Source organism: Schistocerca gregaria, chromosome 5 (assembly GCF_023897955.1).
Source record: "Schistocerca gregaria isolate iqSchGreg1 chromosome 5, iqSchGreg1.2, whole genome shotgun sequence".
Lineage (NCBI taxonomy): Eukaryota > Metazoa > Arthropoda > Insecta > Orthoptera > Acrididae > Schistocerca > Schistocerca gregaria.
Genome location: NC_064924.1, coordinates 451,153,664 through 451,168,147, shown reverse-complemented (window position 1 = coordinate 451,168,147; position 14,484 = coordinate 451,153,664). Strand labels below are relative to the sequence as shown.

Below are 14,484 nucleotides of genomic sequence, written 5' to 3'. Positions count from 1 at the left end.
TTTAGTGAACGCTAGGCAGTGACATCATAAAAGAAAGACTATTTATTTTCAGTAACATATAGTTTATTGGAGATTAACAATCATTACACTTGGCACTGGTTCCCAACAGTTTGTACGAAATCAAACTGTCATATAATTCTATACAAATCGGTAGTACTGCTCACTAAAAACAAAGTAATGTATTGTACAACATAGGAATTAAACACTGAAGTGGAGCAAGGATTTAAATGCAGCTTTGTAGAAAACGATAATGGGAGAAAGAGCAGCAACTACGTAAGAAGTATGACATGTGGCCCTCCCACTTTGCACACACCACAAGCGCAACCATGCACACATATCTGACTAGCCGATCGTGCATCAGTAGTGGTATCCGCCGTTTCCAGCTCCAGCTCCAGCTCCGGCGCGCACCCTGCCGTAGCCGTATCCGCCGGCGGAGTAGGCGGTGAGTCCGGTGTCCTCGTACTCTATGGTGGGCCTGTAGCCGCCCTCGTCCGCCTGGTAGGAGACGATCTGCTTGCGGCCGTCGGGCAGCAGCACGCGGTACTGGCCCTGGGCGCTCTCCCCCTGCCTGGACTCCTCCTGTCCAAAGTCACTCAGCGTCTCGCCGTCCTGCACCGAGTAGCTGAACTCGTAGTTGGCAGGCTCCTGCGAAAATAGTTGGATGCTATCAGATCCTTTGAAACAAGACTACTTATTCATCACACACTTTGGTACCATATAACACAAATTGTTCCTGTCTTTCTTCTTTTTCTTGTGTCTTTGACCTGTATCGGCAGGGGGTCAGCAAGAATATCAACGTATTTGGAGCATACCCTTCCTGCCCTCCCCAGGAATGAATGTGTATACCCCGTCTGTGTGTGATGGTACTCATGCCTGTGAAAGTGAGCAAAATTTTTCCGCATATGTGAGAAATGTGTAACTGAAGCCTGACTTAGGTACCAGTCTAATGTCCATTTATCGGTATGTGGGAAACCACGTGAAAACCACGTCCAGGTTGGCAAGCACGCCAACCCTCATCGTTAATCTGCTGGAATTGATTCGATCTTGGACTGCCGCTCCTCCCCATCACGGAAGCGGCACTTTAATATGCACAACTATCCGTGTTGGTCATGGGTGATGAACTTAGAAACAAAAAACTGACAAGAAATTAATTTTGGCTTCAGATTTTCCTTGAAAAAGGCAATGTGCTGTGATTGGGTGGATTTTATGCCTTAACTATAGATGCAAGCATACCATAGGGGCAATCACATCGGATAAACCTCTGTCGACAGGTATGACTGACATTTGTTTCCTGAAGAGGGGCAGCAGTCTTTTCAGTAGTCAAAGGTGCCACAGTCGTGATGAGTGACTGATCTGCTCTTGCAACTCTAACGAACACAGCCTTCCTATTTAGACACTGCTGACATCCGAAGCCAAGGGTACCTATAGTCGTTATACTTTCCGAGGACACGCTTCATCAGACCCGACTTCAGACTGAAGATCTCAAAAACAATAATACCTTGAGAACAATGAACATACTTGTTGGTTTTAATGTTAACTCAGCAGTGGTAGTTGCGGTAAGCACTTTAGATTTAGTACCCCTGTGTGCTCAAGGAGGAATCACATTTCTATGTCAGACATTCAAGAGCAGAGTCAGTATGAGCGCTGATCATTTGCCTTATTTATATTTGAGTTTGAAGTTTCTGTTATTGTGGTCTTCAGTTCAGAGACGGGTTTGATGCACCTCTCCTTGCTACTCCATCCTCTATCCTGTGCAAGACTCTTAATCTCCAAGTACCTAATGCAACCTACATTCTTCTGAATCTGCTTAGTGTATTCATCTGTCGGTCCCCCTCTACGATTTTCACTCTTCACACTGCCCTCTATCACTAAGCTGGTCATCCCTTGATGCCTTAGAACATTTCGTACCGACCGATCCCTTCTTCTAGTCAAGTTGCGCCAAAAATTGAGCTTCTCCCCAATTCTGTTTAGTACCTCCGCATTAGTTCGTGATCTACCTATACAATCTTCAGCATTCCTCTGTAGCATCACATTTCGAAAGTTTCTATTCTCTTCTTTTCTCAACTATTTATCGTCTATGTTTCACTTCCATACATGGCTACACTCCATACAAATACTTTCAGAAAAGACTTCCTGACACTTAAATCTATACTTGATGTTGACAAACTACTTCAGAAAAGCTTTTTTTGCCATTCATTGCCAGTCTACATTTTATATCCTCTCTGATATGGATATATATACAAAAAGGCCCCAACAATATTTCCTCTGATTAAAAACACTGAATACCATCTACAGTTTCAAGTAATATTCAACTCATTAAAATTATTCATCCAACACTTTTAGAGAGGAACCCCATCGGAGCGGCTACCAAATGTGTTGTATAGGAAGGTAGCCTGTCTTGAGAATTTCCTAGTTATTGGTGCCTTGATGAGTGGGATAGACACGTAAATTCTACGTCTACGTTTGTAACATCGGAATATGATCCATAGTGAATTGGGATTCCAGTATTTTACGTGCAGGTAACAAGAGGTTTAATTCATAACAACACATGAAACTTAAGGAGACTGTCATACCAGAGCGATAAAGATGTCGAACTCCAAATCTGTCCAAAGGTGAGCTTCCTGGAGACCATTATTCTGAAGGTTTAGCTGACAACAACTGAGCTGCTCTTATGTCCACTTCTATCATTCAAGATTAACAATTAAATACTGGCAGAAACCATTCGTATTAAGTCAAGTGTTATGGTTTCTGTTTGTCTGTTCATCCATTAGGTACCATGTACACTTGCTGTGTATTACAGATCATATTCATTGAATAAATGAATCGTCCTACTCTGGGGAGTTGGCCAGAATCCGCACATCCCGGAGTAAGCAACTTCTTGTGTGATGATGATGAATGAATTGTGGGGCGCTCAACTGCGCGGTCATCATCGCCCGTACAAATTCCCAGTTTTTACACAGTCCAATCGATGATGAAATGATGGGGACGACACAAACACCCAGTCCTCCGGCAGAGAAAAATTCCCACTCTACCCGGGAATCGAACTCGGAATCCCATGATCCGAAGGCAGCAACGCTAGCCACTAGACCACGAGCTGCAAACAGCCTCTTACGTGCAACACTGGTTAATTATGTGTCTGACTGCGTCAGATGTCTACCAGCAGTGAGTGTTATTGCTTACACTAAAAACCAAAATCTTAAGTGACCCTCAAGATAACATGCCTCACTGTGGATCTTACAGAAAAGTGTCCACTACCATTGTGGAAAATATATTCTAGGTCTGTCCTTATAAAGGAGTACGTCCTAAGAATAGTCAGGTACATTTCCTCTAATGTTTCGCCAGATATTTGCAATTTCGTTTTTGTATTGTGCAGCAGGAGTCATCCCAAGCAGATACTGCATATCACGACTTTCAAAGGATGTCCATTGTAGACGGAAAGTGACTTTTTGTGTGGTTTGTGTCCCGTTACAGCTATATTAGGGACAGTGAAACACGAAAAATGACCAGCGTCTAAACACATGTTTCACACACATGTCAGTATCACTTCGTGACTAAAAAATACAGCAGTAAAGCCAAAGCCTGGTGGCAATAAGTTTACTTCACTTGAATGTTTATTTCGTTTCTTAAATGAAACATCAAGAACACGTGTTAACAGATATCAAGCAAACATTTATCAGTGGATTATAAGTTCTTCCGCTTAGCTAAAAGGGTAGAGGATTCTTCATTTCTTCCTAACTAACACTAGCTTTTTCACATCTTTACCCTTTCTTCCATCTCTGTTTCTTTTTCTCAACACTGGATGAAGTCGTCAGTATGGCTACCAACCTTAAGTAACGCAATAACTTTTCTATAAGGAATTGTGGTCTTTTCAACACTAATGTGATAATTGTTCATTCCCTTCAAAATGTCTTCAGCATTCTGTTTCAGAAACCAGACTCTTGATATTCTAGTCTCTTTTCTACCAACCTTATATGAATTGTAGACACCAATAATCTAGATGAAGCTCTGGAGGAAAATATCTGGTAAATCTGAAGATATGAATGTGTTCTTGATATCTTCTTTGTCCCCCTTCGTAACTGAGTGATCAGAGTGGACGACTGTCAAGCAAAGGACTCAGTTTCTGTTCTCAGTACTGCCAGTAGTTTTTTCCTTGGCGGAAGGACTACAATGGTCCACTCAGCCTCGTGATGCCAATCGATGAACTACTTGAATGACAAGTAGCGACTCCAATGTCTGCAAAGCCTAAGTCGACCGGAAGAGCCGTGTGATGGCCCCATGCTCCTCTATACTACAACCAAATGACGCCTTTTCTGGGGATGACACGGCAATCAGTCGGTCCCGCTCGACCCATCTTAGGCCAAAATGGGAAAGCAGAATATCTTCTGTACTTATGTCATCCCACGACTCTACTTTTTAAAAGAGTTGGTTTAATCTGTCAAACATCCCATTTTGTACGTTATCTTATCCAGAAGTAGTCGATCACCTGCCGCATCGCAAGAAATCCTCCTGTAGACGATATCCACGAACCTGTACTTTTAAAGATTCCACACTTATTGTTAGTAAAAAGTTGTTACGTACTGCAAGAGGGTCCTCCTGCATGCCAGTACGCCCGTAGCTGTAGCCAGGGACACCGTACTCGGTTGACAGACCACCAGCGCGAACGAAACCGGAGAATCCGCGTCCCAGTGAACCCGAGCCCAGCCTCCTGCTGGAAGCTGCCGCACCCATACTCGACGAGACGCGGGCCGCGGGCCGCTGGAAAGAGCCACCGAGGAAGGCGGCTCCAGCGGCTGGAGCCCCGTTCTGGGTGCTGAGAGCTGCCGGCGACGGGGCACTGAACTGCGCACTCGGTGGCAGGTACGAGCGGTCAGCAGGAGGCTCGGCTGCGACCGCAGCCACCAAAGTCAGCAACAGCACGCTCACCTGCTGGATAAATTGAGCATTCGTTGGTTCCATCACTCCCAAAGACGTGAACGGGATCAAGATTTTAGTAATGAGCACGTATCCAGCGCCATAGGCTGCACAATTTAACTGGAGATTTCCAAATTTCCAGAAGGCTTTTGACATGTTTTCTCAAAATGGGGTTCTTATCATAAAAAATGACTCTGAGCACTATGGGACTTAAGTTCTGACATCATCAGTCCCCTAGAACTTAGAACTAATTAAACCTAACTAACCTAAGGACACCACAAACATCCATGTCCAAGGCAGGATTCAAAGCTGTGACCGTAGCGGTGGCGCGGTTCCAGACTGTAGCGCTTAGAACCGCTTTGCCACCTCGGCCGGCGTTCTAATCATATGGCATGCCTATGGAATACTGTCAATTGTGCTACTGGGTTCTTGTCTTTTTGTCAGTTCTCTTAAACGATAGGAAGTCATCGAGTGAAATATAAGTGATGTATGAGGTTCCCCAAGGAAGTGTCATCGTTCCTCTGCTGTTCTTAAACTCTATAAGCGATTTAGGAGAGGATATGAACAGATGATGCTATCGCTTACCATCTAGTAAAGTCGTCAGAAGATAATTACGAAATACAAAACGAATGGAGAAAAGTAGTAATTGACTGTGAACAATAAAAAGTGTGAGGTACTCCCCATGAGTACTAAAGATAAACCACACAGATTTAGATGTTGTCATTTCAATTAAATATGTATAGATTACAAATACGAACAACTACACTTAGATCTATCACAAGGAAAATGCTGCGGAAAAGGCCGCGTTTCACTGGCAACGAATAAACTTTAGAGACTGCCTACGCTACATTTGTCCGTCCTCTTCTACGGTAGCGCTGGGCGGTACTGGATCCTTAGCAGACAGGACTGATGGAGGACACTGAAAAATTTCAAGGAAAGGCAGCTCGTTTAGTATTACCATGTATTAGAGCAGAAGGTGTCACGAATGTTATGAGGTATTTGGGTGGCAATACTTAAAACAAAGACGATTATCGTTACTGCGAGATCTTCTCATGAAATTTTAATCAACCACTTTCCCATCCGAATGCGGAAATATTTTGTTGACCCTCACCTATCTGGGGGAAACGACCATCGCGATAAACTAACAGAAATCAGAGCTCGCACAGATAGATTTTAGATGTTCATTTTCCCTACCAACCATTCGAGAGTGGAATGGCCGAGAAATGGTGTAAAAGTGGTTCTATGACTACTCTGCCGAGTACTTAGGTGTCAATTACGGAGTAGTCATGTAGATTTTGATGTAACTCTACCGCTCATTTTTAGGCCAGAGAGCCGGCCGCTGTAGCCGAGCTGTTCTAGGCGCTTCAGTCTGGAACCACGCTGCTGCTACGGTTGCAGGTTCGAATCTTGCCTCGGACATGGATTTGTCTGATGTCCTTAGGTTAGTTACGTTTAAATAGTTCTAAGTCTAGGGGACGGATGGCCTCAGATGTTAAGTCCCATAGCGCTTAGAGCGATTTTAACCATTTTAGGCCCTAATTACGATATTCACTCATGTTGCAACTCTATCATACTCCAACTCTTAATAAAACGGTACTGTTACGTACAGTGCGAAAATACTATGCAAATTTTTGGAGAACTCTCTCAGCGGTAATTAGTCACGACACCAAGTATCAGTCCTCAGACCTAACATTCCAACATCACCACAACATGCAAGATACTCGATCCTCATATTTAAATTAATTTGTGCACCCCAGTATCACAAGTTATTGGTCATAGTCCTGTGTTGCATTTCTCCATGGAGTTACACTCCCGTCACTGTAGTAGTGGTGGCCGAGAGATGTCAGTCATACAACATTGCTTCATCGATCGATAACGATGAAAACAGCTATGGACACGCCAGTGTAGGATCTAAAAAAATCTATGACTCAAATTGGAATTTAGCAGATGTCCAAAAACAGAATTATTGAGAAATAGTTTCCCAGTGGACAGTAGTAGCAAATGTGTGTTTCTTTTTGCTTGATAGAAGTGGATATGAACCAACGGCAATGAAAGTTGCTAATACCGGGTCATCAAGAAGTCAGTATAAATTTGAAAACTTAATAAACCACGGAATATTGTAGATAGAGAGGTAACAATTGACCCACATGCTTGGAATGACATAGGGTTTTATTAGAATCAAACAAAATGGCTAGACGCATGAAAGATCTCTTGCGCCCGTCGTTTGGTGATGATCGTATGCTCAGCCGCCACTTTCGTCATGCTTGGCCTCCCAGGTCCCCAGACCTCAGTCCGTGCGATGCTTGGCTTTGGGGTTACCTGAAATCGCAAGTGTATTGTGATCGACTGAAATCTCTAGGGATGCTGAAAGACAACATCCGAAGCCAATGCCTCACCATACCTCCGGACATGCTTTACAGTGCTATTCACAACATTATTCCTCGACTACTGCTATTGTTGAGGAATGATGGTGGACATATTGAGCATTTCCTGTAAAGAAAATCATCTTTGCCTTGTCTTACTTTGTTTTGCTAATTATTGCTATTCTGATCAGATGAAGCCCCATCTGTCAGACATTTTGTGAACTTTTGTAATTTTTTTTGTTCTAATAAAAGTCCATGTCATTCCAAGCATATGTGTCAATTTGTACCTCTCTATCTACATTATTCCGTGATTTATTCAGTTTTCAAATTTATACTGACTTTTTGATCACCCGGTATATAATTTGTTTGGCGAGACAAAGCATTCGTGTTGGCAATCATACAACGCCTGTCCCTCTTGAGAGTCGTAAGGCACATTTTCTCTCATATTTCGGCATATATTTGCAGTTCCTTCTTGGCGTTGTGTACCTGGAGTCTTCCCAACCAAATACTGTTCGTCATGATTTTCATGTGACGCCAAATGTCGACGTAAAGCGTCGCTTTGTTTCCCATGACAAGTAAAATGATTTTCAAAGCGGAAGTTTACGTAGCCATGCGACAGTGCGATCCAAAATTAATCTAGCGTGATGTTCGTTCTAGCGATATGCATCAACAGGGACAGTAAGACATGAAGAGTGGCCAGTACTCCAGCAGAAACTGAGCATCGTTGTTGCATGCTCGTAGCAGTCAGCACAGGCTGCTGACATGCTGGTCATTCTTCGTGTTTTTCTGTCCCTGTTAATACAAATCGCTAGAACAAACGAACGGATGGTATTCTTGTAGAAGAAAAATGAATGTTGTTTATGCACTACAGGGTACCACATCCTTTACTACACCAATGTTGGTCGAGTGGTTCCAGAAGTATTGCATCCTGATCTACCTGATCTTATGCCCTATATTCCCCCTCTGATGTCATATAAAGGCCACACATTGAGGAGCGGATTTCCATTACAGGTGACCTCATTCGAAGGAGGCCACGTTTTTAGAGACCGCTGCGCAGTGGTGGCTCTGAGTATCGTGTCTTATCATTTGTTTTACGAGTGGCTGGTTTCTTCGAAATTTATGAAATTACTACAACACTTCAGATATTATCGTTGCGTGAACTATGTGCCCGAAAATATTAATAACAATTACACTTCGACGCCTCTGAGAAAAGCTGTTACTGAAAATGAATTTTTAGTAAAAGTTAATTTAAAACCTGTTTGACTTGTATAGACTACCCTTATTATTCTGGATTATTTAGCGGAATTCAGTGGGGCTGCTCTACACAGAAACTAACATTTATCACTTCACTCTTACCGTTTTGATAAGTCAGTGTCTGCCACTAAACCGCAGGTCCAACATTTACAACAGGGTGAGGAGCCAGTACGAGCTCACCTTGAGCAGTTTCCTTCTGTAAAGAAACTAATACCGCCTTTTAAAATCAGTAGGCAGCCCTGAAAGGAAAAAAAAAACTTGCAGAAAAGTTAAATGAAGATTTAGTCTTTACATTCTGGACAAGAATGAAACGAGGAAAACATTTAGCGGCAATCACTTCAGGTATCAAATTAATGATGCCTTTCAAACAGGAATTTAGTCGTTTTCTTTCATTAAATCTACCTGTAGCTTCAGAAACTAGGTAACTCAAATTTACCAATGAAAATTCCAGTGTGACTTCTTACAGTTGTACTTAACCACTTTCTTATTAAAACTACCACGTAAAATTTTGTGCTGACAAAGATACCTTTTTGGTAGTAAACTGTGTCTTAAAATGAATTAGGAAAATGGACATGAGGCACTTGTAAAAATGGTGACGTAAATATTGTTTCCAAAAAAACAATCATCATGCTGTCTCTAACATGGCTATCTCTCCTGTAGCAGTTCTGGATATAAAATTCAGAGTCGATAGCTTGTCTGTGAGATGCAGTACAGTTATGAGTGGGGTGCAGAAGTGCCTTCACAAGATCGTCGTCTCGCATTACATAAACAGACAAAGCGCACCATTCTTTACCTCTTCGAACAGTTCCTGATGTAATGGTTGTGCAACCCTTGCACTGCAGAATTCTGCCAGGAAATATTTTGCGTCCAAGGCTACAGCCTGTGTAGGACTACGGCGAAAGACGCTAAATCGTCGCCTTCCTCCATAAATTGCAGCGTATTTCTACATAAGCATCAACTACACGCAGAGTGCACTTTCACTTGAATAATACTCAAACTCTCTCTGTTATGTATTGCGTCCTACGACGTGTGTCTGGTGTACACATCACTCCAGAAAAAGGATTCCAGATACGGGAAAGCAATGTAAAAGGTACACCTTATAGCGCCTGTGTTCGCTGTGGTCAACCTAAAGATCACCTCGCCCAAAAGGAAAGGCGCCCAGATACGAAAAGCAAGAGAAAAGGGTGACGATTCGCCTAGTTCAGTGGTTGAAGACGGCATCCTTTACTTTACAATAAGTTACTCAATTCACAGGAGGAGAACAGGTATTTACATTATAAAACAATTGTGTGTGGAACGACATTATACTTCAGTTGGCCACTAAGTAACAAACATCTGCACAACAGTCATATGTCATAGGTTTCTCAAAACCAAAATATCAACATTATCAATATTAAATTGTGCCATTACAAACAACACATTGCTAAAAAGTGAATGTAACGCCTTTTAGTTTTAATCTGTGTTCGCACGAGCTCGTGACACTTTACAAGTGGGCTCCAGAATGAAGGATGTGTAAGAATGAGTGGTAACTACATTGAACATCATCTTCTAGCATCTGCTGACTCATGACTTCTTAAGGATAAAATGGGCCACATCTAAAAACTGTTTGCTTATCTATTAGTGCTCATAAGACTCCTTTTTCTAGTTTCAACCAATAATATCTCCTGCAAGCATAAAGGGTCCTTAAATCTGATAATAATTGTATCTGCTCAAAGTTGGTATTAATAAGGTCCTTCGTTATTCAAAACGCAAGGACATCTTTTTTACAGTAGAAAGCGGTAATTATTTCGTATGGCTCAATGATTCTGGGGATTCCTCACACAGACGAGAGGTGAACGCTAGATTAAAAGCACAGTGAAAAATTCTGTGGTCGGACCGGAATTCGACGCAGCGACCTTTCGACTTGTAATCGCTCACTTCACCACTAACCGCCAGACCCGACACAGGTAAGCTGTACTGAATGAGTCAGTTTCATCATAAGCGCAGACGGAGAGAAACACTTCCGAAGCTGCAGATGCTATCAGAAAAATCAACAGATTCAGACAAAATGCAATCTTTCTCAATAGCGGGCGTTGTATCCCCAGTTAACTACGCTAAGGACTTTCTCGGCGGACATAATCAGATCCCTTTCACCTCGGCGAAAAGAACGCCGCCAGTCCGGTCATAAAATTAACTGCTATTGTTTTCTGTACGCATCCCTTACACTCAGTCTCACAAACGAAGAAACAGCACGTAGATTACTGTTTTCCAATCCGACTGAAGTACTGTGTGCGGGTCGTCAATTACCGAAGACGAACTGCGTGACTAGAGCCGCCCACACCCTTTCACTATCAACGTAAACGTAAAGTTATTTTGACGGCTATCATCAAGTCTGTCTCTATCTCTCCACCGTACTCCATAACTAGGAAGACATATCTCGGCAGTCTTTCTGTCTCTCGTCAGTTAAGCCCTAACAAGCCCATATACTGAGCTTCGCAGGATGCCTCGCTTTAAAACACAATGAAGCATCGGGCTGCGTTCCCAGACGGGATGGGTTCATCTACGAGCAACAGCACTACTACACAGACCACCTTACAATGTGTGGTGGAGGGTACCACTACCATTCGTGGATGATGCCTGGGAAGAATGACTTTCGATAAACGTACATATTTTCTCCAATCTGGTTTCCTCGTCATTTCGTTTCACTAGAAATGTGTGGAAGTTAGCAGTATAATGCCTGACTCTTCTTCTACCATATGCTCTCGTATCTTCAACAGCAAACCTCTCCGTGGTACACAACACAAACGCCTTCTCAGCGACTTACTCAGGAGTACGTTGAGTACCTCCATATAACTCTCTCGTTAATTAAACGATCCCATGACGAAATCTGCCGCTCTTCGTTCGATCTTCAATATCTGTTCTGTAATCTCTACTTGGTAAAGTGCTAACGACCCCAGACTCATGAACAATGCTCAAGCATCAATGGAACAAATGTTTTGTAGGGCAATTCTTTCACGGATGAATTACACATCCTTAAGATTCTTCTAATAAATGTGAAGCTGGAATCTCTTTTCCAACAATTAGTTTTATCAAATTACCCAATAAACTGCAGACAACCATCGAGGTTGCAGCATAATTTCCATTATTGCTTGATGACTGGTTTCGAGCCTAAACTAACTACAAAAGTATCCAACGACGTAAACAAGAACGTAGCTACATTACAACTGCCGCATAACTGTTCATACTAGTTAAACACATCTCGTAAAATAGTGCAGGACTGAACTCCTTTCATCTTAGGTGAATACAGTTCAGCCCTGCACTATTTTACGAGATGTATTTAGCTGCCGTAATGTAGACTATTGCATAGCTTACTGTATGATTTGATAATGAGCTTAGCTGGAAACTAGTCATCAAGTACTAAGGAAAACTAATATTGCAACTTCGACAGTTCTCTGTAATTTATTACATAATTTGGTAAACTACACAGCTGCTGACGTCACGCCTTCCAGAATGCTGAAAATTAGTAAATTAGTTTTATGTGGTCTTTCCTCTTTAGGTCGCTCCGTATGATCACTATTAGGTGTCTTACGGTTGTTAGTGCTTCGAGAGATTTTTCTTCAGTAACGTACTGGATCAGTAATGGATCTCTCCACGGAACATTTATTTACATTCAGGGTCAACTGCGATTCTCTGTGCCAATCCTCGATACTTCACATTTCTTCCTGGATTTTGCTCGATTCTTCTAGCGTAGCAGCCTTCTTATAGAAATGAGTGTCACCTGAAAAAATTCCTTGTGGAGCTTCTAACGTTATCCATTACCTGATTTATATATATTGTGAACAGGAGTGGTCCTACAGCACCGTTTTGGGGTACTTCCGACACTATTTTCTCATTAGAAGTTTTTGCCCTTTAGCAATAACGTATCACGATCTCTTAGCAGGTCCTGAATCCAGTTACGAATAGCGTTTGATAATCTCTAAGCCCATATTTTGTTCACTAAAGGACAGAATGTCTTCTGGAAGTCAGTTAACACAGTATCAACATGGGAACCTTTCTCTAAGGTGCTATGGATTTCTTGGATATACAGAACGAGCTACATTTATGTTTCGTAACATCTATATTTACGCAATAGGTATTGGTTTTTATAAAGGAGAGTTTCAGTCATTAGAACCATCATGAGGCCTCAGCACAGGATGTGTTCTATGATTACACAACAGGCGACGTCGATTTTCGCTTATAATCATACGCATAATGTCCAGGATCTTCCTTGAAATCGTGTGTAACCTGTATCTTATCAGTCGCTAGGTACCCTTCGTTGCTCCAACGAGCTACAGTAAACTAGTGCCAAAAGGGAAGCACGTTCTTTCGCATAATATCTGCAGGTTCTCACAGGTAACTAGTCTGGTATACGTGCTTTTTCACTATTGAGAGACTTTGATTGATTTTCTGTTCTAGGATCACTGATCTTTGTATCTGCTATTTCAGCAATAGTGCCATTCTTGGATCTTATTTCGATCTCCTGAGGCGAAACAATTTCGGAATACTGAATTCAGTGCTTCGTTCTCCCCTCTGTCACACCCTGTTCTGGTGCCATCATAGTCACTGAGCGACTGAACAGAAAAGGTGGATCCGCTTACAGACTTTACGACCGCACTTCTCAGGATTTTCAGCGAGATCGGTTGCAAAATTTTGTTTCCCCGATCATTGTTTGCTTCTCGCAATGCTCTTCTTGCGCTCATTTTGGTTTCGTTCAGCATTTGGTAGTTGCAACTACACTTTGAATCGAAGATGAAACTCTTTACTTTCGTTGTCACTTTCTAACTCGGCTATTCTACTACGATCGATCTTTACCATGCCTTGCAGGAGGTGTCCTTACCTTCATTTTGTAGAACGTTGTCAGACGCGAGGAGTAATGTGCTAGTGGAGCGTCGGGCGACCACTACTTATAGCACGGGAGAGGGGGTGCGGCCATGGGTGGGTCGCGCGTAATACGAGCAGCGCGTGATCTACTTAGGCTGCACACACACACACACACACACACACACACACACACACACACACACAGGCTCTTTTACGCCTTGCGTCACACGATGGCCAGTCAGCGCTTGATAGAACCCCTCCTGCGCCGAGTCTTCGCCTGTCACCGAAGGCTGCCGGAACTTCATGGCCGACATCTGCTCACAGACAGCCACTTTACCGTGTCCCCTTAGAGGTAAATTACGCTTTACGGGACGTCTGCAATCCGAGACTCTGAGAAGCCTTATGGTTCCTTTACAACAGCCGTGATACAACAGCCATTACTTTCGTGGTTTATTGGTTCAAAGCTTCGCATTATATTCGTCCACAAATATTAAACGGCATATACTTAAACGATGTAACATCCAATAATAGCGACCTCTGCATATGCCTTATAGGAGCAGCAACGGATGAGCATTGGAAACCCCGTGCAAGATATTAATGAAATTTTTTTCCTGTCTGAAGTTAATGTGACCAACACAACTGTTAAATTATTCACAGCTTGTTTATAATTATAAAATTTTGGCTCAGTTCTGTGTTAACGAAAATCGGTTTTCTGAATGTATATTTAAGGCAACGGCCTTGCCGCAGTGGATACACCGGATCCCGTGAGATCACCGAAGTTAAGCGCTGTCAGGCGTGGTCGGCACTTTGATGGGTGACCATCCAGGCCGCCATGCGCCGTTGCCGTTTTCCGGGGTGCATTCAGACAATTGAGGACCTATTCGACCCAGTAGTAGCGGCTTCTGTCAAGAATACCATCATAACGACCGGGAGAGCGGTGTGCTGACCACACGCCCCTCCTATCAGCATCCTCAACTGAGGATGACACGTCGGTCGGATGGTCCCAATGGGCCACTTGTGTCCTGTAGACGAAGTGGTTTTTTTATGAATGTATATTTAAGTAAAAAACTTCATCTTTCTTCTGCTGATGTTTATCATCCCACACACGTTGTAGACC

The 14,484-nt window shown here is 42.7% G+C and overlaps 2 protein-coding genes across 2 annotated transcripts in view; both read right to left on the bottom strand.

The window, feature by feature from the left end:
* LOC126272107 (pro-resilin-like) overlaps positions 1–14,484 on the bottom strand; it is a 157,601-nt gene that overhangs the window by 81,852 nt on the left and 61,265 nt on the right. The window lies entirely within an intron of this gene.
* On the bottom strand, positions 48–13,444 carry LOC126272111 (pro-resilin-like). The gene is made up of 3 exons (XM_049974706.1): positions 13,384–13,444; positions 4,579–4,923; positions 48–645 (listed from the first exon to the last, which is right to left on the bottom strand). Exons 1-3 carry the CDS (start codon positions 13,387–13,389, stop codon positions 358–360), a joined length of 639 nt encoding a protein of 212 aa, XP_049830663.1. The 5' UTR covers positions 13,390–13,444; the 3' UTR covers positions 48–357.